A 22,539-nucleotide genomic window follows, 5' to 3' on the forward strand; every position below is an offset into this window, starting at 1 on the left:
TTTACTCTATTGTGAGAGGATTACAAATTACGAGGCAGTAAGAAAAGAAATCCTCCCTTATATCAAATGTTGTAAACCAGGAGCTCATTGCCTTACACGCTGTTAAATAAAATGGAGGTGTCAACTTTAGTATAGGGAGATTTGACATATAAATCTGATTTGGGGGTTTGTCTTTGTTTTGTTTTGGGAAAAATCAGAATTTCTGATGAAACCGGACTTGCCTGCTTCCATTTTGTCACCGGCTGAGCCTCTTCAGAAGGGGCAGGTGAGACCTGCCACGTTTCCCCTCTCCACCCCCACCCGTACACATGCTGTGCCTCTCAATTACCAGTCGTGGGGCTAGCCCGCAATTTCCATGTTGAGCAAACCACCTCTGAGCACTAATATTTGCTTTGAAAAATGTGTGTGTGTCTCATTCAATATGTACTCTTTGGTCAGCTGGGAAAACACATGGATATAGACGCAATTCACACTTCCGGGAAGATCTCACGTAAGATCGTTCTTCAGGGCTGGTACCGACCTGGACTGTCCCGCAGGAATTGGAATGGCAACCCTTGCTCCCACCTCAACTGCACGTGTTCCCGCACCAAGTACACGCGCACACGCACCACCATCACCATCGCCTTGACTGCCATCACGCCACCATCACCACCGCCCCAGGACCACTACCCCCAGCACACTACCACCCATCAGCATCACTGCCACCACCAGTACTCCTTATTTAACTGGAGTTGCAGTGCCAAAGGCCACCTCTCACTAGCCTGCTTTCACCCTCTTGGGGCATTATTTGAAACATAAGAATGACGGTGGTTTAGCAAAATCGAAAGGGACACGTCTGTTCCTGAGCTAAGAGACAGGATTTCTGGGAAAGATGGGCCAGAAACCCTCACTGCAGACAGTGGAGTAAGCAGGCACTCAGAAAGCTAGGTACCTGAGGGCAGGGAAGCAGGTAGAAACCAATGTATGCCGTGAGGGAGCTTTCTGTCAGGAATTTTCACTTGGGGCTGCTTTGTGATCGTAGTTACGGAGTGTGGAACGTGGAGATAACCATAGTTAGGTGGAGGTTTTTTCTTCCTATACTGGGTTTGTAGTTGCCCCAGTGCCTCGGTAAATCAAGTAGGCTTGTGAGGGGGCAGTATGAGGAGAAAGGGGCAGGAGTGGGCCAGTAACTGGGGTCTGCCTGCTGTAGTAGGGTGTTCAGGCAGCTGTAACAAATGACAACAGGCTGAACGGCTTACACAACAGAAATTTATTTTCTCACCGTTCTGGAAGCTAGAGATCTGAGGTCAAGGTGCTGACAGGGCTGGTCTCTTATGAGGCCTCTCTCCTCAGCTTGTAGATGGCTGTCTTCTCCCTGCGTCTTCACATGATTTCCCCTCTGAATGTGCCCGTGTCCAAATTTCCTCTCCTGATGAGGATACCAGTCATACTGGATCCTCCCCTAATGACCTCATTTTAAACTAATTTCCTCTTTAAAGACTCCAAATACAGACACATTCTGAGGTGGCAGGGTTTGGGACTTCAATGCATGACTTTCAACATAGGCAATTCAGCCTGTAACCCTCGGTCTCTTTTTCTGCTGGAGTCCAAGCTGGTGTGCACAGTGCAGGCACAGCATCCTCTCAGGCAGACTTTGTCCTGGGGCTTGGGGCAGTGCCCCGCAGAGACAGCCCCTGTCCAGAGCTCCGCAGGCACTGAGGAGCAGCTGAGGGAGGAGCCAATGGATACCTGAAGAGCAGAAGAGAAAACCTTCTCTTCTCATGCTCATAAAATGCTGATGCCTGAGGGTGGGCTGACCTGATACCTGCGTAGATCTGGTGTGAAACAAGAGTGGGAGGGATGCCTGGGTGGCACAGTCAGTTGAGCGACCGGCTCTTGGTTTCAACTCAGGTCATGGTCTCACAGTCCATGGGTTCGAGCCTCATATCGGGCTCTGCACTGGCAGCACGGAGCCTGCTTGGATTCTCTCTCTCTCTCTCTCTCTCTCTCTCTCTCTCTCCTCCCACCCCACTCCCCTCTCTGCCCCTCCCCCACTCACACCATCGCTGTCTCTCTCAAGATAAACAAATAAACTCTAAAAAATAAAACAAGAGTGGGAAAAGATGATTTGATTTGCCACGTTTCAATGTGCTGATGGATGTTTAGGGCCACACTGTTCTACAAAGCGAGGAAGGCATGTACTGGATGCCACCATGAAGTGATTGTTTGATCTTGGGTCTCTCTCTCCTTTGTCTCAGTTTCTGCATCTGTAGAATGCGGGCGGGAGAAGTGTCTGGATGATACGAATGGAAAACAACCCCTTAATTCCAAGCCAGCAGCTCACGAATAATCGGCAGGTTAGACTCTAGTGACCTCGGCGTGAAAGGTGAAGAAAAAATGCTCAGGGGGCAAAACATGCGAGGTCCAGTAACAGAAGCTGTGCCTAGCCCAGTGCCGGGCCCAGAAGAAGCATGGGATAAAGCTTGCCAGACAGGAGGAAACCAGTGACTTTTCATTACTTTTCGAAGAGGCTACGAGAAGAAACCAACCCTCCCTCCGAGGCCAGTGTGTAGTACAGGTGCTGTGTCCGTGGTTGGACACACCACCTCTTTTGAAGGGCCGCCCGGTACTTCCTGCAAAGTTTCATGAAGGAGGCAGAAAGAAGCATCTACTGAGAGAAACTTCCATTTCTCTCATAGGTAAATTACCCAACTGCGGACTGCTTAATGCGTTGAAACAGGCCTGCAATCCTTCACCACCAGAAATGGCCATCATCTCCAGAGCAGAAGCTTGCAAAGGAAGAAACCTGTAAGGATGTGTAGTCACCGACAAAAAAATCAATCTGCATCCTAAGGCAAGAGGAAATGTTACAAAAACTTAGCAAAGAACATGATTTTTTTTTTTTTTCTCAGAAGATACAGCCACAAAAAGGGATGAGAATTTCAAACAGGAAGAAAAAAATGGTCACGTGAGGTGTACCTCACAGTGGACAACGGATGAGTATGCTACAGGGACAGGTACTAAATAATTTACATTCCTATAGATCTAGTGTATCAGTCTGTAATGTGTTTTTTGTTATTAATACCGACTGCACTCTAAAATCTCATCGCCTTCTCTGGGCTACTTCAAGTTATATGCACACACACAACATAATTTCCCATCCTGTGTCTTTATACTGGTGACTGGGCCTTGTCATCTTTTTTGATTTGCAAATAAAATACGCTCTCTGTTCTCTTTGGAAGACTTTTATCAGAACCATCCAGCCCTGAACAGAGAAGCATTTTAAGATCAAAAGGGAGGAAAATAATACTCTTTTAGCAAGCAAGATAAAGATTCACACATAATTAAGCCGGGACTATAGGATTATTTAAGTGGATATATCTTTTAAGAATAATTGAACTGTGAGAAGCTATTCAAAATACTGGGGCCAGGATTGAAAAAGAAAGGGAATTGACAAGGTGTTTGTTGAGGACTAGGCGAGAAGGGAGGGGATGGGAAAGAGGGAGGGACAGACAATGGTTCAGCAGTGTCTATGCGTGCCAGGCCCTCTGTGTAGTTCATCGGAAGAAGTAGGGATCATTGACCCCCGCTTTACAGATAAGGAAACGGGGGATCAAAGTTAACTTGGTAAGGCAGACGGGAAGACACAGCATGTTCTATTGTTTCTGTCTCCAAGCCCATGGACGTCATCGTGTGCTAAACTGCTGTCCATCACCTCACGTAGGGTGAAACAAAGGCCCCTTAGAGTAATCATCATTCATTCATAGGGCATTTATTGAGTGCTCCCTGTTTCCCAGGTGCTAGACCAGATACTCTGAATACAGAGAGAAGTAAGTAAGGTACTTGGGACTGACAATTATGGACCAATTGCTTTCTGACAGTCAGCATCCTGAGCCTTTCCACCCAACATTTATTAACTCTTCATACCAAGAAGAGTTAGGGAGTAACACACACCTGTGTTAGGGACTATTATCCCCACTTTGCTGGTGAGGAGAAGGTGTCTAAGCCTTGTGAGCAGTCCCAAACTATAATCTCAGGCCTGCCTGAATTTAACATCTCTGCTCTCCCACACTACATCTATTCACCATCTTGGTAAATCAAATGTCACGCCCACAAAGGGCTTAAACCTAGTAGGTCATATGTATAAATGATTATAACGTAAGAGACATTAGTGCATTTATTCCTTTCTGCAGCTGCCTTCTCTAATAATGAGGTAATCAGGGCTAAAGTCGTAACCACTGAGCTAAAACATTAATTCACCGTTTAGTTTATGCATCCATTATCAACTTTCTGCACCTATTTGCTGGAATTAGCCTTCTACCTCTGTTACAATCATAAAAGGCTATGAAGGAATGTATATTCCTTTGAACAAGTGGGGTAAAAATTCCATATTTTATGGTCAGGAGAGAAGATCACTCCAATGTTTACACATAACAGACCTGAAATTAGGCAAGATCTAATGTGGAGAATTCACCAAAGAAGAGGAAGCTGCACTTGTGAATCTTTCTACTGTTCTTTGCTGGTCTTGTTTCTTTAGCAAATCCCTTGGATTCTGATCATGGCAACTATCCTCTTATAGTCAGAGATGTAAGATGAATGCTTACAGACTCAAAAAACCCTTACAGCCTATAGATGGCCAAGCTAAAATCTTAAATCAATGTACAGGCAGAGTACCAGCAGTATCCAATTAAAGTCCCTTCTATCATGGGGAATGCAAACTAGAAACAAATCACTAATGTCCTCCTGGTTACCTATTCAGAAGTGTACCTGCCAGGTCGGCCTCTAAATGGGTCCTTTTCAGGAAGAGTCAATTTTATTTTATTGGGAAGGAGAGATATGAAATAGAGCCAGAAGGTTAATATGAGTTTAAGAGGAGCATAGGGTTATCTTGGCAATTAAAGGCTCTCCAGGAGGTTAATTACCCACACCCAGCACTTACAACTCACACAATGGATCAGCAGTTACAAAAATCTGTGTACAGCAGAGAACTCGATTCTGCACTCTGAATGATGTTATTTTACTCAGTTTTTGGAGGACTGAGTTAAAGCAATATCTTTTCCATGATCCATTCAGAAAAAAGAAATGAATGTCACTGAAACCATCACAGCAAAGTAATATAAAAAATACTGTGACCAAGAATTGTACAATTTAGAAAGCAAGAGCAGGAGAGTGTGCATGAGAGACAGAGAGAGAGATAGAGAGAGAAAGAGAGAGAGAGAGAGAGAGAGAGAGAGACGGAGAGAGAGGAAGACAGATTATCTAGTGTTTGAAAACATCAGCGGGAGGGGTGACTAAAAGAAAAGGCACAAATGATGAGGATACTGGGTGATGGGCAGAGCAATGGTGGGTGCTTGAGGGCAAGTTGAAATGGTTCAGCTGACCTACAGTTTTCAAATCTCCACCCTGAAACTTCAGACAAGCCAGTTTGCTGCTTTGAGCCACTGCCTTCACCCTGGTTGAAATAAATTTCTGGGCCCAAGATGGAACCACTGTTGTTCGAGGTGCCACATCAGCAAACTGAAATTTAGATAACTTGTGTGCCCCCCTGTAAATGCTTTGCTTGACCAGAATCCAAGTATATCCAGCCACTCGATCCCCAAAAGCCAAGCCAATGCTGGGCTCTCTCCTTACTTCTTTGTTCTTTCTTATCCCAAACAAGGTTGGCCATGTGGCCCCTGCCAGTCAGTTATTTTTAAATTTTCCCTTCCTTGTTCTTTATCCTTCACTTTGTAAAAGCTTCCTGCCTTCCACCCCATTTTGCAGTTACCTGAGTGGAGACAGTCTGCTTTGAGAGGTGTCAAAGTTTGTTTCTACGTTTGTTTCCATCTTCTCTAGTTATTTTTTTAATAACCTTCATCCAAACACATCATCATCTCACATGTGGATCCCTCCAGAAGCACCCCCAGAACCTCCCTGCTACTTGTGCCCTGCCCCAGCCCATCTCTGTTCAGCTGAGTAGGTATGCAGGCAAGCATATCTTATTACTCCCAGCTAATGTGTTTCCACTGTGCTCAGGAAAAGATGCATAATCCTTCCTACAGCCCTGTTTGCTTTCTGCAACTTCCATTTCCTATCACCTTTACCCACCTCCATCTTTAAACTCTTGATCACACCGGCCTAGGTGTTCATACTGGCCTTGAACAGAATCTTGGCTTCCTGTCACTAAATGTCACCTACTCAAGAGGCTCTCCTAACCAGACGTTGCCTCCCACTCCCACTTTCAGGCACTACCATGGGACCTTCCTTGAGTGGCCTCAGAAAGCTTGTATTTGGAGTTATAGCCTTTATTCATTTATTATGTGCCCCCTGTCCCTTCCTGTTTACTCTGTATCCCCAGCACATAGGGCAGACCCTGAAACCTGGGCCAAATCAAGTAGCTATGGTCTTGGGTTCCTTTCTGCGCGTCAGCTGCCTTGGAGCTACTATCCTGGAGCATAGAGATGAAACAGAATGTTCAGGAGGTTTAGGTGTCATGACACCATACGATAATAACTAAAACCACAATGGTTACAGCTCCACTTTACTGAGCACCTTCTTAGCACAGATACCAGATGGGATGCTATACGCTTATTTTCCCCAACGACCCTAAGAGGTTGCCAACTGCTATGCTGCACTGCCTCCCTAGGATGATTAATACCAGGTACTGAGAAATGATGTTCCGGATCCATCTGTGTTAATCTAAAGAACGAAAATGTTTGGTCAGTATTTACGTAGGTCTGTAAAGGATGCACAACTGTTAAGGATTCTTCTGGGAAGTAAATTCAGATGCCTGGAGAGCACTTTTCCCTCCTGTCACACTCTGCACCACATCTTCCTGAAGACACCGCCTTTCCAGGGACAAGGCAGCAAGTGACCTCGGGCAGAGGCCCCGGCTAATGAGACGCCCTCCTTTTCCCTGCTGGGAGGTAATGGGTTCAACTGTCTGAGAACACAACCTCCCCAGGAGTCCTGGACTCTGTTGCAAAGAAAAGGAGCGCATAAATACAACATAAGGTGTTATTATTTTGGCAAATGTTCTCTAATTCTGGACCAGAAATGAACCGCAGCCCAGCGGTATGATTTTGAAAAAAGAATTATAATAATTATTTTTTGGCAGCCCTGAGTCTTTTATCTTTATGAGATGATGGCAATGTTTTAAAAGGATTATCACAGTGCTGATGATCATCATAATAATCCTTTATTATGTGTAATGCCTTAAGATAAAAGTACTTTGGCATAAAACATAAGGACTGATCCTACTAGCGATCCTTTGAGGTATAGGGAACAGTAATTGTCACACTTCACAGTAGGGGAAACTGAGGTCCAGCGCAATTAAACAGTTTTTACCCATTCAAGCTAATCATGATCATGGCAAGGCAGTCCCAGCATCCACAGGCACCGATTCTTAGTCCAGTACTTGCTGAATAAATCATTGCTGGTTAACTGATTTAAAGGAAAACAACAGGAGAGAAAGGGGTGTGTGTGTATGCGCGTGTGTGTGTAGGATCTGTGGACGCCAGTAAATGATTCTTAGGGACTAACAGATCATTTCAGAAGCACAGATTTGTGCTAAAACCTTAACAAACCCCTAACTCACAAGCATTGTCATCCATTCTGTACCAGACCGTCACACCTAAATCACAGTGCCACACACTACCCAGACTTCAAGCTTCCCAATAAAAATACTCGATACGTATAGAAAGAATGTTCCGTGAAGCGCTTTCATATCTATTTTCTCATCTCTTGCCTTATGGCGTTTTTTTTTTCCTCCAGAAATAATGCTCTTACAGTTTATACTGCTGCTGTTTCTGTCTTAATGAATTATAGGAGTACATTTTATGGTTTCAGAAACAGTAGTCTCGGGCAGTGAATCAACTAGCAGACTTCCCCTCCTCAACCCTCTCCCCAGAAAAGAAACGAGGAGCAAAGCAACTCGCGTCTTCACAAATGATGTACTTCACTCTGATCACAGCACTTTTGCTCTTTCTCTCTTCACATCCGAGGCCCCGGAGGCTCACGGGGCTTTGCTCCTGAACTTTCCTTTCTGATGGCTGACAAAGGGGCTGAAGTCAAGGCAGAGATGTTGGTGCATCTGCTTGTTTTCAGAGTTAAGAGAAGGCCAGTCTGCCACCCCTGCTTGGCACTCACGAGTGCGTTCAGAGGGACGCACCCCAAATCTCCACATTCAAAATCAATCAGCCCAACAGAGACCTCATTTTGGAATCCACTGTTCAAATGTATTAAAGTTCTAGTTTATGTTGAAGGTTAAAGAAGTTTAGTGAAAGTCAGTTTTAATGAATGCCAGTTCCCTCTACGCACTTACCTCCAGAAAATGTTCTGCCTGCTGTTCTCGATCCAATTTCCTTGAAGTTGTTGTAATCAGACCTGCGTAGAAATGAGAATATTTGACTTTTAAATATCTGGGGCAAGTAGCTTACTGAGCACGGGAAACAAATTCAGTTGAAGGAAAAGCAAAAATGATGGGGAACAGTAACTCTCCAATCCCCAGTGACAATCGAGATGTTTCCAAATTATTCTTAAAACAAAATAAAATTCACAAAGAAAACCTGCAAAATTTGTTCTGGCTCTGCTTACCTCAGTGAGGTACTGTAATCACTCTGGGGATGTAAAAACTCACTAAAGAACCATTGTTTTTCTGATAATGAGGAATTTCAATGATTCATTTGCATATGACTGAAATTCTACAGTAAGAACCTCATTAAAGATTTCAGAGTTCTTGAACATTAATAGGTTGTTGATGCTGATTAGAATCAGTCTGTGAAACAGCACTTTCTTATTTAACGTTTTTATGCTTATATAATTTTTTGTTACACTTGACAAAGAAGGTTACTTCCGTAATAGCTCCTTGTACACATAGTTATTTCAAATTTAATAACTCTTATATATGGAAGACCTCACACCGTAATTTTATCATTGTGTTTTATGTGTTTAAATCTTTACACAAAATAAGATCCACATGGGAAATATCTCTGTATCTTTCCTTCGAATGGAGTTTCCCATAAATGAATCAGCCCTTTGAGTATAAAGACAAAGAAAAGGCAATGAGAAGACAGAATCTTCAAGGCTGCCCAGCTTATTGCATCAATTTGTCTTTTGCAGGTTTTATTATTATTATTGTCAAATGGCAATTAGGAGGTCAAATTTATATTCCATTTCTTGACTCTACACTGTCCCTGAAGACAAGAGACTATGGATTGGGCTGGCTTCATGACCTAAGCCAATGGACAGAAAAGAGCAGAGAAAATCACGTGAAAAGGTCACTCCCAACACTGGTGAGGTACGTGAAGTATGGAAAAGACATTTTGCCAAGATCTGCTGAGGAGCTTATGACCTCCAGCTTTTTTTTTTTTAACCTTGCTACTATTACTTTTATTTATTTATTTTTATATAATTTATTGTCAAATTGGCTTCCATACAATACCCAGTGCTCATCCTAACAAGTGCCCTCCTCAATGCCCATCACCCATTTCCCCCTCTCCTCCCCCCTCGCCATCAAGCCTCAGTTTGTTCTCTATATTTAAGAGTCTCTTATGGTTTGCCTCCCTCCCTCTCTATTTGTAACTTTTCCCCCCTACCTTTCCCCCATGGTCTTCTGTTAAGTTTCTCAAGACCCACATATGAGTGAAAACATATGGTATCTGTCTTTCTCTGACTAACGTATTTCACTTAGCGTAATACCCTCCAGTTCCATCCACATTGCTGCAAATGGAAAGATTTCATTCTTTCTCATTGCCAAGTAGTATTCCATTGTATATATACACCACATCAAAGTCACAGGGTACAAAATCAATGTAGAGACATCGGTTGCATTTTTATACATCAAAAATGAAGCAACAGAAAGAGAAATAAAGAAACTGATCCCATTTACAATTGCACCCAGAACCACAGAATACCTAGGAATAAACCTAACCAAAGATATAAAAGATCTGTATGCTGACAACTATAGAAAGCTTATGAAGGAAACTGAAGAAGACACAAAGAAATGGAAAAGCATTCCATGCTCATGGATTGGAAAAATAAATATTGTTAAAATGTCAATAGTAGCCAAAGCAATCTACCCATTCAATGCAATCCCAATCAAAATTGCACTGGCATTCTTCTCAAAGCTAGAACAAACAATCCTAAAATTTGTATGGAACCACAAAAGACCCCAAATAGCCAAAGTAATATTGAAGAAGAAAACCAAAGCAGGAGGCATCAGCCTCCATTATAAAGCTTCAGCCTCCATTATAAAGCTGTAATCACCAGCTTTTGTTCTAACACATGTGGTGGTGGGGGCATGTGGATTTTAGAGAAAGCTAAGGAGAGGTCACAGGAGGCTAAAGGACCCTCCAGATAAAATCCCATTGGGGGTGGCATGGCTTTTTACAAGATGGCCCCACTCCCCTTTACTCTCATCTGTCCACACTCCTCATGGGAAGGAAACTTGTGTTTGCACGGCCCTGATGAGCGGGCTTTCCATAAATTCTTTCTAGAGCATGTCCCGCCCCACTGCTTCACCTCTAGTTTTTTCCAATTTAGCTCAGATGTTAGGGAGATGACCTGTCTTCCAGGGTTAGGTGCCCATTTGCTATGTCCCAACACAACCAGTATGTTCCTCCATCATTGTTCTTTGTTCCATGCTATAATCCATTGCTCACGTGTGTGTGTGTGTGTGTGTGTGTGTGTGTGTGTGTGTGTGTCCCACTAGACAAGTGGACAGAGTTCCTTCATGAGAAGGGTCTCCCTTTTTATTCTGAAGCCCTGGTGCCCACCTACCCCTGATCTAAAACAGAGAATAGGAATTTCATTAATGCTCAGTTAACAAAAGTTGCTGTGGAAGAGATTACTTATATACTAATCTTCAGTTTTGCTGCTGACTCAGAATGTGTTTGTTTAGGAAGGAATTGTTTTGTTTTGTTTTTTTAATTTTTTAATGTTTTATTTTGAGAGAGAGAGAGAGAGACAGAAGGAGACAGAGTGCAAGCAGTGGAGGGGCAGAGAAAGAGGGAGACACAGAATCCGAAGCAGCCTCCAGGCTCTGAGCTGTCAGCACAGAGCCCAACATGGGGCTTGAACCCACGAACTGTGAGATCATGACTTGAGCCAAAGTTGGACGCTCAACCAGCTGAGCCACCCAGGTGCCCCAGGAAGGTATTGTTTTGTGTGTAGGGAGAGTATTTGTAGGTGGACTGGGGGTGTAGGCCTTTAGTATTCATTTGAAACCACTTACTGAGTGCCTCCATGTGAATGACACAGTGCTGGGCACTCTTGGGATACAAAGATGAGCTACTGTCCGAGATTATGGAGAGAAGACTGATATCAAAAGTTTTAAATGGGAGAATCAGTAACTTCTCTTCCCTAGCTGCCTATCAGAACCTCCTGAGAAATTAAAAAACTCAGATTCTGTGCCCCACTCTATCCCTCCTTTACTGTGTCCACGTCTCTTGGGATGATGCCTGAGATGATTCTCTAATTCTAAAAGATGGCTCTACACAATTTCACTATCCTTTGTTGAATCTCACTATGAATTTTTATTGACATTAATTTTTCTGCCAAGCCACATCCAAAAATGAAATATACTGAAATGCTTTAGCATCTGAATCAGTGTGCGCAGGGGGTAAGGGGTGAACCAGAGGGAGGCGGAGATGGTGTGAGAGTGCACTGGTGGGTGAGGTGATAAAGGAGGAATAAAGGGGGCACAGCTCTCTGATTTGTATTGACTAAGGGTCGATGTGGTCAGACCAGTGGGGGTCTAACACACAAATGTGATGCCTTCATTTTCAGACCATCCTATCCGACAAGGTCATATGTCACGAAGGCTCTTTCCAAGTGAGAAGTAAGTGTCTTCTCGGAAAGGGAAAGGAGGCTTTCAGGAACCTCACTACCTCCTCAGGGGGCATCCTCTGTTAGAGGTCACAATGGGAATGAGAAACACTTGTTATATGGAGGCTATAAATGGATGAAAGGGCTGTCAGCCTTGGCAGTGCTGGTTGCCTGCTGCTCTTCCAGGCACAAAAGACCAGGAGCCCTTTGCCCTCTGTTCCCCTGAGGACACTTGTGTCATTTCAGCCACAGCCCGTTGTGATGTGCTATGCACGGGGAAGAGGTCAGCTTCCTCTCCTGATTATTCTTAGGGTGATTTTTTTTTTTAAGGAAAGCCACTTATTTGCACAATGCATATGTGGAACTGAGAGAGCAGTGTGGCTCTCCTGTCATCTGCCTGCCAGCAGGAGGATGTGTTTTTCACCTATTTATCAGCTGACAGAGAAGGAGATGGGCTTCCTGAAAAGTCTAAAGTATACACAACAGTAAACCTGGAGCTCTGAGAAAGCCAAGCAGTTTCTGTTCCTGGAAGAAAGGCAGGAAAACCTCTGTAGGCTTTAGTGCTCTGTGTTTCCATTATGTCATCTCTATTCTCACAAACATAAGGTAAGAGGCAGGTAAAAGAAAATCTAAGTCAAAAGTGAAAATCAGTAGGAAATCCGATGAGGTGGGGTGGGGGACAGGGAACACTGTTAGAGGGTACAAGGTTTCTTCTGGGGGTTAGGAAAATGCTCTACCATGACAGGTTACGGTGATGGTTGCACAGTTCCCAAAGTATTCTCAAAACCACTGACTTGTATACTTTAAATGGGTAAATGTCATTGCATGTAAATTACATGTCAGTAAAGCTGTTTAAAAATCATAAGCTCTGCCTTTTAGAGTTTAACAAGCCTCTCATGTTTGGAGAAGACAGACACTTAAAAATGAAGGAATGGATGGATAAGTTACTTTAGGAATCAGGCATGAAGAGGGGCTGGAATGAATGAAGCAATCAGGTTTGGCCCTGGGGAGTCAGGAACATAAAAATAATGAACAGAACACTTTTAGGTCAAAGCCACAACTGGTAGTTACTTGTACTGAGAAATAATCCCTGTTATCAAGACAGGACCACCTACAGCAAGAAGTGGCAAAATCTCTGTTCTCTTAAAAGGTACACATTTGGATGAGCCATGGTCCTTAGCAGCACTGTTTCTCATAGTCAGAAAGGACTGCACTGAGCCATCCTCACAGTCCAGAGGAATTCATCAAAATGGTCAACGGTTGTAGTTGAACGTAGCTGGGCCTTAAAATAGAACAGAGCACCCCCTCTCTTCAGCTCTTCTGATTCATCACCGTGGAAGGCAACCCCATTGTGTAATCTCTGCAGGAGAGAGGCGTGTACATCACACATGTAACTATAGACCCATTGGGCACAGTAAATTGGGGACTGACATGAAGAAATTGAATTTCAAAGATAAATCATAGGCGAGCTTTTGAATGTGGTTTGGAGATATAAACAAACACATCATTTGATATAATTACATATGCAAACCTCCAATTTAGGAGGGGAATTACGCCAGTCCTAAATGAATGATACTCACCAAAGAGGGGAGAGAGCATATGGCTGCAACCATGCAATTACTTTAAAAATGACTAGTTCTGATTTTTTTGTTGTGGAGACAGGGGACTCTCACAAGCTCTCTGAGAAACAGCCTGAGCACAAAAATGTTGCTGCCTGTTCCAAAGAGAACTAACAGTGTTCTAAGTAGTTATGGTCAGAGGAGTGATACTTGTAAGATGACATCTTTCCCCGGCTTTCTCTCCCTGTGGGTGTCCTGGGTCACAGCTGTGCAATCTATTGCCGTGACATTCACATTTTCTTTAAGTGCTACTTGAAGCAGTGCAGGTCTTAGCTGCTTCAGCATAATTTTCCAGGACTGTTGGAAGCTGAGTTTCGTATTAAAAATACAACTAGAATGATCAGCCCTGTGAGCCACAATTAGCGCTTAGTCTGTCTTTTTCATCTGCATTTCCTCTGCTTTCCGTTTCCCCGTGTCTACCCCCAGCTATCTGATAAACCCCTCGCCATCCTTCCAGGCAGTTTGCACATCGCCTTCTTGGTGAAGCCTTGTCTGATTTTTCCTCTACTGTGTTTTGTGTAACCCATCTGTGGTCAGGATCCCCCTCTAGACCACAGTTGCAAGAAGGCAGAGATTTTGGGTAGTTCACCAGGTGAGTTCAGGAACCTAGATTAGTGCTGATCACAGTTGTTCAACATAGAAATACTACTATCACAGCACCCAATACTACCAAGCTCCATTTGTTAGGGCATTTTTCCTAACACAATACAAGTAAAGGGGTTAAAAACAGATTTTATTTGCCTTGTGTTCTTGGTATTTAACATAGAAGCTAGCACATTGTAGGTACCCAGCAAAAGTTGTTTGAATGCATCTAGAACTCTCAATAGTGTTCTATACAGAAGGGACATAATGGTCCCAAATCAAGGGAGTTAAAATTACCTGAACGCTCTATTTCATTTTTTGAATAATTTCAATGTTTTCCCAATATTTGGAACCCTCTTTCATACTGACAGTTGGAGGTATTTAGAGAACAATTCCTGACAGCCTTTTAGTTTTTTATTTTTTAGCTGCTGATTAAAGATTTTTAATCTTCAGTATTATACACAGGGGCTTTGTGGCCATTTCCATGGTCTTCCCACATCCTGGCTTCTATCGAGTTTATGGAGAGAGATAGACAAATAATAGTATCACAGTATCCCACATTTGTTGAGTACTATGTGTCAGCCACTGTACTAAATACTTCATATACATGCTCTCATTTAATCTCACAGTTACAAGAAACAAGAACTATTCTGACTTCACTTAGAAGGAAATGGAGTTAAATAATTTGAGCAAGGTCGTCAATGACTGAGCCATCATTCCCCACCCAGTGATGCTAACTCTGAAGCTTTCTCACTGGCTCCATAGCAGATGAGTCTGTGCAGTGGTGGCAAAGCTACCTGCCTGGGGACCAGGGGATCTGGGCCCTAGTCTCAGCTCTGTCAGTTACTGGATATGAGATTCCTGGCAATCACATATTTTCTCTAGGTCCCGTTCTCCTCATCTGGGAATGTCCTAAGTCTGTTTTCAGCATGAGGACTCTGTAACACAAAAACATTAAAAGGAGATCATTTTCTGATCTTTCGTTGACCCCACTTTCTTCTCGGTGGGCCTGAGCCCAGCTGAGCAGGACATGGACAAGTCAGCCAGGCAAGATTCTGATTTTTATTTATCCACAAAGTCTTTACATCTTTAGAAAATGATCCCCTTATTGGACACAGCATTTGCAAATATCTTCTCTCATTCAATAGATTGTCTTTTTGTTTTGTTGATGGTTTTTGTTCACTGCCCAAAATCAGCACTGAAGCATCCACATATCTCTCAAAGGGAGGAAAATAAAAATGCAGTTAACTCTGAGTGTATGTTTTCAAGTGAAAAAAAAAAAAAAAAAACCTTTTAGTTACCCACACGTGTATTGTCTTTTCCATAAGATTCCAAAATCTAAAACTTCTGTTTCATTTCTACTTTTCAATTCAGCTTATCAGGAAGCCTTAAAATGTGGCCTGCAGTATTTACACATGGACCTAAGGCCATGCACTGAATTTGGAGAGAATGAAACGCACACACAATAAGCGCAAATTTCAGGGCAAGTGCAAATTCAAACACAAAAATTTTTATGGGAAAAATTAAAGTTGGAGTGAAGACAGCTATTGTTTGTTTTAAAAAGATAACTAGGCGGCGCCTCGGGGGCTCAGTCAGTTGAATGGTTGACTCTTGATTTCCACTCAGGTCATGATCTCATGGTCACAGGACTGAGACCTACACTGGGCTTGGCGCTATGCTTGGAGCCTGCTTAAGAGTCTCTTGCTCTCTCCCTCTGCCTTTCCCCCTTCTAAAATATAGAACACACACACACATAAACAAAAAGACAACTAGATAATATGTGTTCTTAGACTAAACAGTATTTCTTTAAAAAGAACCACCAGAAATGAAGAATAGATAAGAGCTCAAACATCAGCTATGAGGGGGTTAAAAAAAAATCTGGAAACTGGCTCCATCAGACAACCTTCTTAAGTAAGAGCGGTTTCATGAGGTGTAAAGATTTGGAGTTGCTTGATTGAGCGCACAGCGCTACGATTAAATTTTCTTAAGAAAATCTGACAGGGAAATCACTGATGGGGCCTTCGTCTGCGACTTGAACTCTTCTTTATAAATAGTGGTTTCTGACATGTCAACATAAGCTTTTAAACTGTGTAAATGAGGATGCATCTCAAGTATGAAGGCCCTGTGGGTCAAACGTGGTTCCCAGCTCTTGATTTTCTGTTAACAGGTACGTTTCATTTTCTTTGTAAGCCAATGGATGGCATTTCTCAATTCTGCCTGAGCAGCAGGGAAATCGCAGGCAGGATTCTTCTGCCAGAAATACTTCCTCCTTGGATACAGGACACTGTTGCAGCTACAGGTAGCAAAACAGAAAAATCCAGCTTGTGTAGGAAAAGTATCGATGTGGGCACACATCTTGCACCTTTAGCTCAGGCCTAGTTGACAGATATTGTTGCCCACAGCCCAGAGGGAGAGTTTTGGGGTTCAGGCAAGCCCTGCCCCCTTGCTGTACCACTCATTACAGACAAGGTCAATCAGGGGATCTGGGTCAAGGCAACTTGTCATCAGGGCAAAGGATAAGACAGTGGCCAACAAGGGAGGAATAATGAAGATGTTGTATGGTGGAGAATATTCCAGAGGCATCTTCTCTAATTTTCTCTTGTACCAAGTGGTTCTGCCACGCACACCCACATATGCACATGCACACATGTACACACACACAGGACCAGAGGCGTTGTGTGCGAGTCTACTTTTTGCCAGGATACCTGGATACTTCCCAGTCCCATCTGTTCTTCCCTCAGTGTCTCTCCTCATCACCAATCCTCATGGCTCTCCCTCCCAACCTCACACAGCCCTCTGGCTCTGCCTTCTGGTTTGGCCTAGATGAAGAAGTTATTTATGCACCTGAAGAAGTCTCTAGACGCTTTAGCTAAACCTTGAATGCCATACTGGATTTCTTCAGAGAAATTAAGCTACAGATGGTGAACCAATATTAAGGATGTTGTATAAAATGATGCCATATTTAGGTGCCATTAACATACCACTGATGTGTGTGCTCAGATGTGCAATATGGTGCACATCTTCCCCTTTCTCTTTCTGCCAAGAGTTTTTTTTTTTTTTTTTTTTTTTTTTTGAAGAATTCTGAATATTAGATGATCAAAACAAGGAAGAAGTACTGGCTGGAAATCTAAATGACACTATCTGGATGGGTCTTAGGGATTGTCCAGTCTGGGAAGCATCATGGTGCAGAGCAGGACTCTAACCAGTGCTCAGGCTTTGGCATCAGACCCTCCGGCTTTGCATCTCAGTCCCACTCCCAGCTCAGTCCCACTCCTAGTCAACTGCACGGTATTCAGCACGTTACTTATTAGCTTCTCTAAATTTTTTTTTTTTTCAACGTTTATTTATTTCTGGGACAGAGAGAGACAGAGCATGAACGGGGGAGGGGCAGAGAGAGAGGGAGACACAGAATCGGAAACAGGCTCCAGGCTCTGAGCCATCAGCCCAGAGCCCGACGCGGGGCTCGAACTCACGGACCGCGAGATCGTGACCTGGCTGAAGTCGGACGCTTAACCGACTGCGCCACCCAGGCGCCCCCTTATTAGCTTCTCTAAATATCAGCTTCCTCATTGGTAAAATGAGGCTTATTAAGTTAAATGATTGGTTTAAAATGCTTAGTTTGGTTCCTGGCACATATCAAATGCCCAAATAATGTTACTCTTATTATCCCCAGAAATAACGCCCATAGCCTCGTATGTGTTCAAAGGTCTAACTGTGCTTCCTTCCCATCTTGAGATTTCTCCTCAAAGGTGTCTAAACATTTGGGAAACAGAAATTGTAAAATGTCTACTACTTACCCCGTCACCTGACAGAGGAAGAAACTGATGCTTACAGTTTCCGTATCTTGTTCAAAAACTTACTTATCAGAAATCCTTCATCCACACGTTATTAAATTTTATCGAGAAGATATTATATATGCTTGCAGCTCAAAGTATGGCAAGGAGTAGCAGCATCAGCGTCACGGAGGAGCTGGCTTAAAGTGCAAAGCTGCAGGCTCCTCCCAGACCTACGTGATTTGTACGGACGCGACATTTTGAGAAGCTTGGCCCTAGATTGCTGCCGGTTTTCACACTCGGCTGTGCTTTGGAATCATGCGGGGAGCATGAAGATACACAGATGCCAGGGTCCCACATCCAGAAGTTCTGAGTGACTCAGGATGGGCAGAGGTCTAGCACAGAGATTTTTTGAAAGCTCCAGGCAATTCTAACATTCAGCCAAGGGTGAGGATCACTGTATATGTAGTTGCTATTGCTGGATGATGGGGTTAAGGTAATTAATTTTTTTTTGGCTTATCTAAATTGTCTAGTTTTCCCCCACAATGAAAAATACTCAATTTTAAAATATAAAAGAACTTAAAGGCCAATAAAATGGGGCCCCTGACACCTAGTCTCCTGTGTGTCATCAAGTGAATTCTACAAGTTCTATTCTGAATCCACCCAGTGAAGGATAAACCAAATGACTTCCAGGTTTATTCTGATTTATACTGGATGAATGCCTTGTCTCTTCCCTCAATACAATGGCTTATCTCAGCTACAGTTTCGACTTCTTTGTTCTGGCAACTTCTTGTGCCGCATTACACCTCTCCCAGCTCCATCCGGCCCTCAGGTAGCAGAGGTAAACACTTCCTCTGTGGTAAGGCCACTTCTTCACCACAAAAGCATGTTTGGACAGAAGGCACATTGGGAAGAAACCAGAGGATACAGCAATTAGCCTTTATGTTGGCCCCCATGGCATCCAGTGAGGGCGAGAGACGCATATACAAATAACTACGAGATACATGGTGTGAGCTAATACCCTGGACAAGTCGGGGTGCCCTGAAAAAGGAAAGATTAATGCTGAATTGTGGGATTGGAAAAGATAAGGGAAGAAACTGAATGCTGAATTCGTATTGAGCCTTAAATGGAGAATAAGACTCTAAAGCTAGAGAAAAAGTTAAAGCAGCAAATCTGTAGGTGAGCATGATGACAGATTAACAGAAAAGGTAAATCTGGTTTTAAATCCTGGCTCTCCTATTTTTCAGCTGTGTGACCAAGGACAAGTCATACAACTTCTCTGATCTAAGTCTTGTGGTCTCTGAAACGGGGATAGGTTTAACTCCATCACAGTCTGGGTATCAAGCAATACAGAGGAAATTCTTGGCACAGCACCTTGCACTTAGCGGGCTGTTTACAAAACTGAGGTAACTCTATAAAAAAGCAGTGAATTATCTCTCATTTTTATTAAAAGTCCTCATAGCACCGGGATGCTATTAATAATTATATTCAAGAGGGAGACCTTATTATCTTCGGATTGGTCACCTCTGACAACTTCTAGAAATTTCATAACCAAGTCCGTGGAAGTTGAAGTTCCCTTCCAGTTATTCAAACAAACACCATAAAGTTCTTTAATTCTTACTCACTCTAGAGGTGTGAAAACAACCACTGCACTTCCCTTAGAAATGATTTCACTGCAAATAATTTGTTTCCACATCTGTTTTCACATGACAGATAAAATCAGAAGGTTGGATCAAGTGCAAATTACTCAGAGGATGTGCAAAGTCTTGAAAACACACACGTGCTTTGTAGGCATGCATTCTTTAAGATCCTCTTTGCTCTGTGATTTATACAAGGTCTTGGGTAGGAGCAATGTTTTGAAATCCAATTTTTAAAAATCCGGGAGAAATATCACTTGTCATGGAGAGCTTTGAATGTTATCAGAAGACTGACACACCCCCTCCTTTTTTATATCACACATTTTTCAGTTAATTTCCACATAATTCAATCTTTTCTTTTTGTCCTAAATTTACAAATAAACCTCGCTGTTTTATTACAGGTTTATATAAACCTGTAAAACCTCGCTGTTTTTCATTCCACCTATATGAAATTTGTAATTCATATTCAGTTCTGGGGCTGGTTGAAGTTTAGCTTTGTATTACCTAGGTAAATTAATAGGGTGGAAAGGTCCCAGGGGAATATTTAATATACTTGAGACAAACCATTTGCAGAGCAAGTTAATTTTAACAGCCACCATTTTGATGTTCTAATTGCAAATAGCCTATGTAACTGTTCATTAGAGTCTGTCCAACCAGGTCTTTTGTTTGGCAACACTTTAATAGTTGCATTAACCTTATGTGTTTATTTGCAAACAGTAAATGCTTGTCTCCTGAAATATTCTAGAATCTGCATGTTCAAATGCTGTAAGATCCTTCTCAACGAGAATATGAATTAATGGAATTTCATTTTTTTTTCTGTGCTTTGGGAAGAAGTACCACCTCCTGCAATTGGGGTGCCTGGGTGGCTCAGTCAGTTAAGCATCTGACTTGGTTTTGGCTCAGGTCATGATCTTTCAGTTGGTGAGACTGAAATTATGTTGGGCTCCGTGCTGTTAGCACATCACAGAATCTGTCTCTCAGTGCTTCAGACTCTCTGTCCCTCTCTCTCTCTGCCCCTTCCCTGGCTCATGCTCTGTCTCTCACATAAACAAACAAACAAACAAACAAACTTAAAAAAATCCCAACTCCTACAAGAATGCTGAAATTTGTGTGTAATCGTTCATCAGTACAGCAACTTTGTGAAAGTCTTTAAAAATGTCGTGTGCCTCAGTTTCTTCCTCTGTAACAGCAAAACTTAACGGGGTGGGCAACTGCCTTTTTCTCACTAGGAGCAATGTACAATACTTTTTTTCCTTTATAAATATAAGTGGAAATAAAGGAGGGGTTAGAATCTTTTAGAACTCTTTGGGAAAAATGCTATATCTATTCAGTGAAGACTTGTACACTCCTTATGGTCTTTTCTAGAGGACTTTGTAAATAATTGATTATAGCTTTATCACTTTGTATTCCGTTTACATGTTTGTCTCCTTCGGTAGACTGTGGCTTTTCCAGGGCAACTATGTGTTTACTCATTTAATGTTCATTAAAAGAATATAGGAACCTACGCTAATCTTTGTATCTTCCATGCTTAGCACAGTGCCTGGTATATGGATGGTGATCAATCAATATTAGTCTATTGGATGAATAAACCATACTACAGAAAATGTGTATGGAAATGGGTGAGTGTATGCACATGTAACACCACCCCAAGCAGGTAACGGTCTATATACATGGGAATGATCACTCAGCATTTATATTATATAGCTTGTAAAAGCTCCCATGTCTTTTGGAGAAACCTTAAAAATAAATTCAAAATGGAATTACGTGCTGTGATAATTATTATTTTGGGTTTTTAACATAAAATGTTACAAGTTCATAAAGCCATGTTTTTTTGTATCATATGTCAGCGTCTGGAGTCTGTGTGGTTAATTGAGGTTAATGGGGGGGAAATGGCAGATTGCCAATGCTAATGAGTTTTTCTTGACTCTTTCTAATATGTATTTTATTTCTCTTTTGCCTTTACTTTTTGTTTAACTAAATTATATTATGTATCCAAGAACCTGTCACATGTAAGTAGGGCTGCTAACCTGTCTGTCAGAGAGGGCTCAGCCCATGTTTCCCTTGCTAAATAACATTGAAAGTGTGGTGTGTGGGGGGGGCGGGAGGGAGAAACAGAGAGGGGGAGGTTGCAAAAAGCAGCCAGACCCTGACTTCTCTAGGTCCATAGTGAATATCAAAATGGAGGACAAGTCAAAGGTTCTTGTAGGATCACACTCCCAGCTAGAATCTGATGAATTAATTCTTTGAGAATGCAACCATTAATCTAGTAAGGAGTGTGCTAAGAGGCTACCTCAGCCCTGTCTTATCCAAAGGGTGACTTGGGTGGCAATTTTAGCTCCTTGTTCAGTAAATGAAAAGAAGAAAGAGAGAATCATTGAAAGAGTAAGCTTGGGGAAAAATCAAAGGGCAGCAAATGATGGCTTGGGGGATGGAGGTTGGGGAGGGGAGGTGGGGGAGGTGGGAGGTCTTGAAGACTGCCACAGAATCTGTCCCTAGAGCTTGTTTATTCCATATTTATCCAGAAAGCCAACATAAATGTATGTCATTTATTGAGAGCTCCATTACTAAGTGGCTAGCTGTGTGTGACTCCTAATTTTGTGTCCTTCACCAGCATATCCCATAATTATTTGCTTGGTTTCCTTTTACAGGTTCCCTTAGTACAGGGGGCAAAAGGTTATTGAGGTTTTCCTCCTATTTCAGGGATGAGAACAGAGATGGCTGACCTGAAATGGGGCACCTGACCTGGCAAACTGAAAATTAAGGGCTGTCGCTGCTGGTGGGTCTGCTGGGCACTTAGGTTCAGGCTCCTCTGTCTCTCTTTCCTTCCTCCTTTCCTTGTCATGCCAAAGTTGATTGCCATCCGTTCCCATGAAGTCAGCAGAGGGGCCAGAAGCACAGTTGCAAATGTTTCTTCTACATCTTCCCCCTTTGGGGCTAACAGCTTGTAATGGGTGGGTATACAAAAGGGACCCATTTAAAGACCAACTAGCCAAATAAACATGCCACCCAGATGAAAAGAAAATGTCATCTTCTTTGTTGGTACTCGGAGAAATTCAGTATCTTTTGAACAAATGGCTGTGCAGACAGAGTCTGAGATTGGATTTTTAAACCATTCACAACACCGTGTCAGTCCTTTCTCAGTGA

The 22,539-nt window shown here is 42.7% G+C and overlaps 1 protein-coding gene across 5 annotated transcripts in view; it reads right to left on the reverse strand.

Annotated features, from left to right (window-relative positions):
• The window catches only part of FAT3 (FAT atypical cadherin 3), a 671,242-nt gene that overhangs the window by 181,828 nt on the left and 466,875 nt on the right, over window positions 1-22,539 (reverse strand). For all 5 annotated transcript variants that reach the window (XM_045483655.1, XM_045483653.1, XM_045483654.1 and 2 more), the window contains exon 4: window positions 8,282-8,343. In XM_045483655.1, coding sequence (XP_045339611.1) covers window positions 8,282-8,343 — 62 coding nt within the window. The remainder of the gene's footprint in view (window positions 1-8,281; window positions 8,344-22,539) is intronic.

The sequence above is a fragment of the Leopardus geoffroyi genome, chromosome D1 (assembly GCF_018350155.1).
Source record: "Leopardus geoffroyi isolate Oge1 chromosome D1, O.geoffroyi_Oge1_pat1.0, whole genome shotgun sequence".
Taxonomy (NCBI): domain Eukaryota; kingdom Metazoa; phylum Chordata; class Mammalia; order Carnivora; family Felidae; genus Leopardus; species Leopardus geoffroyi.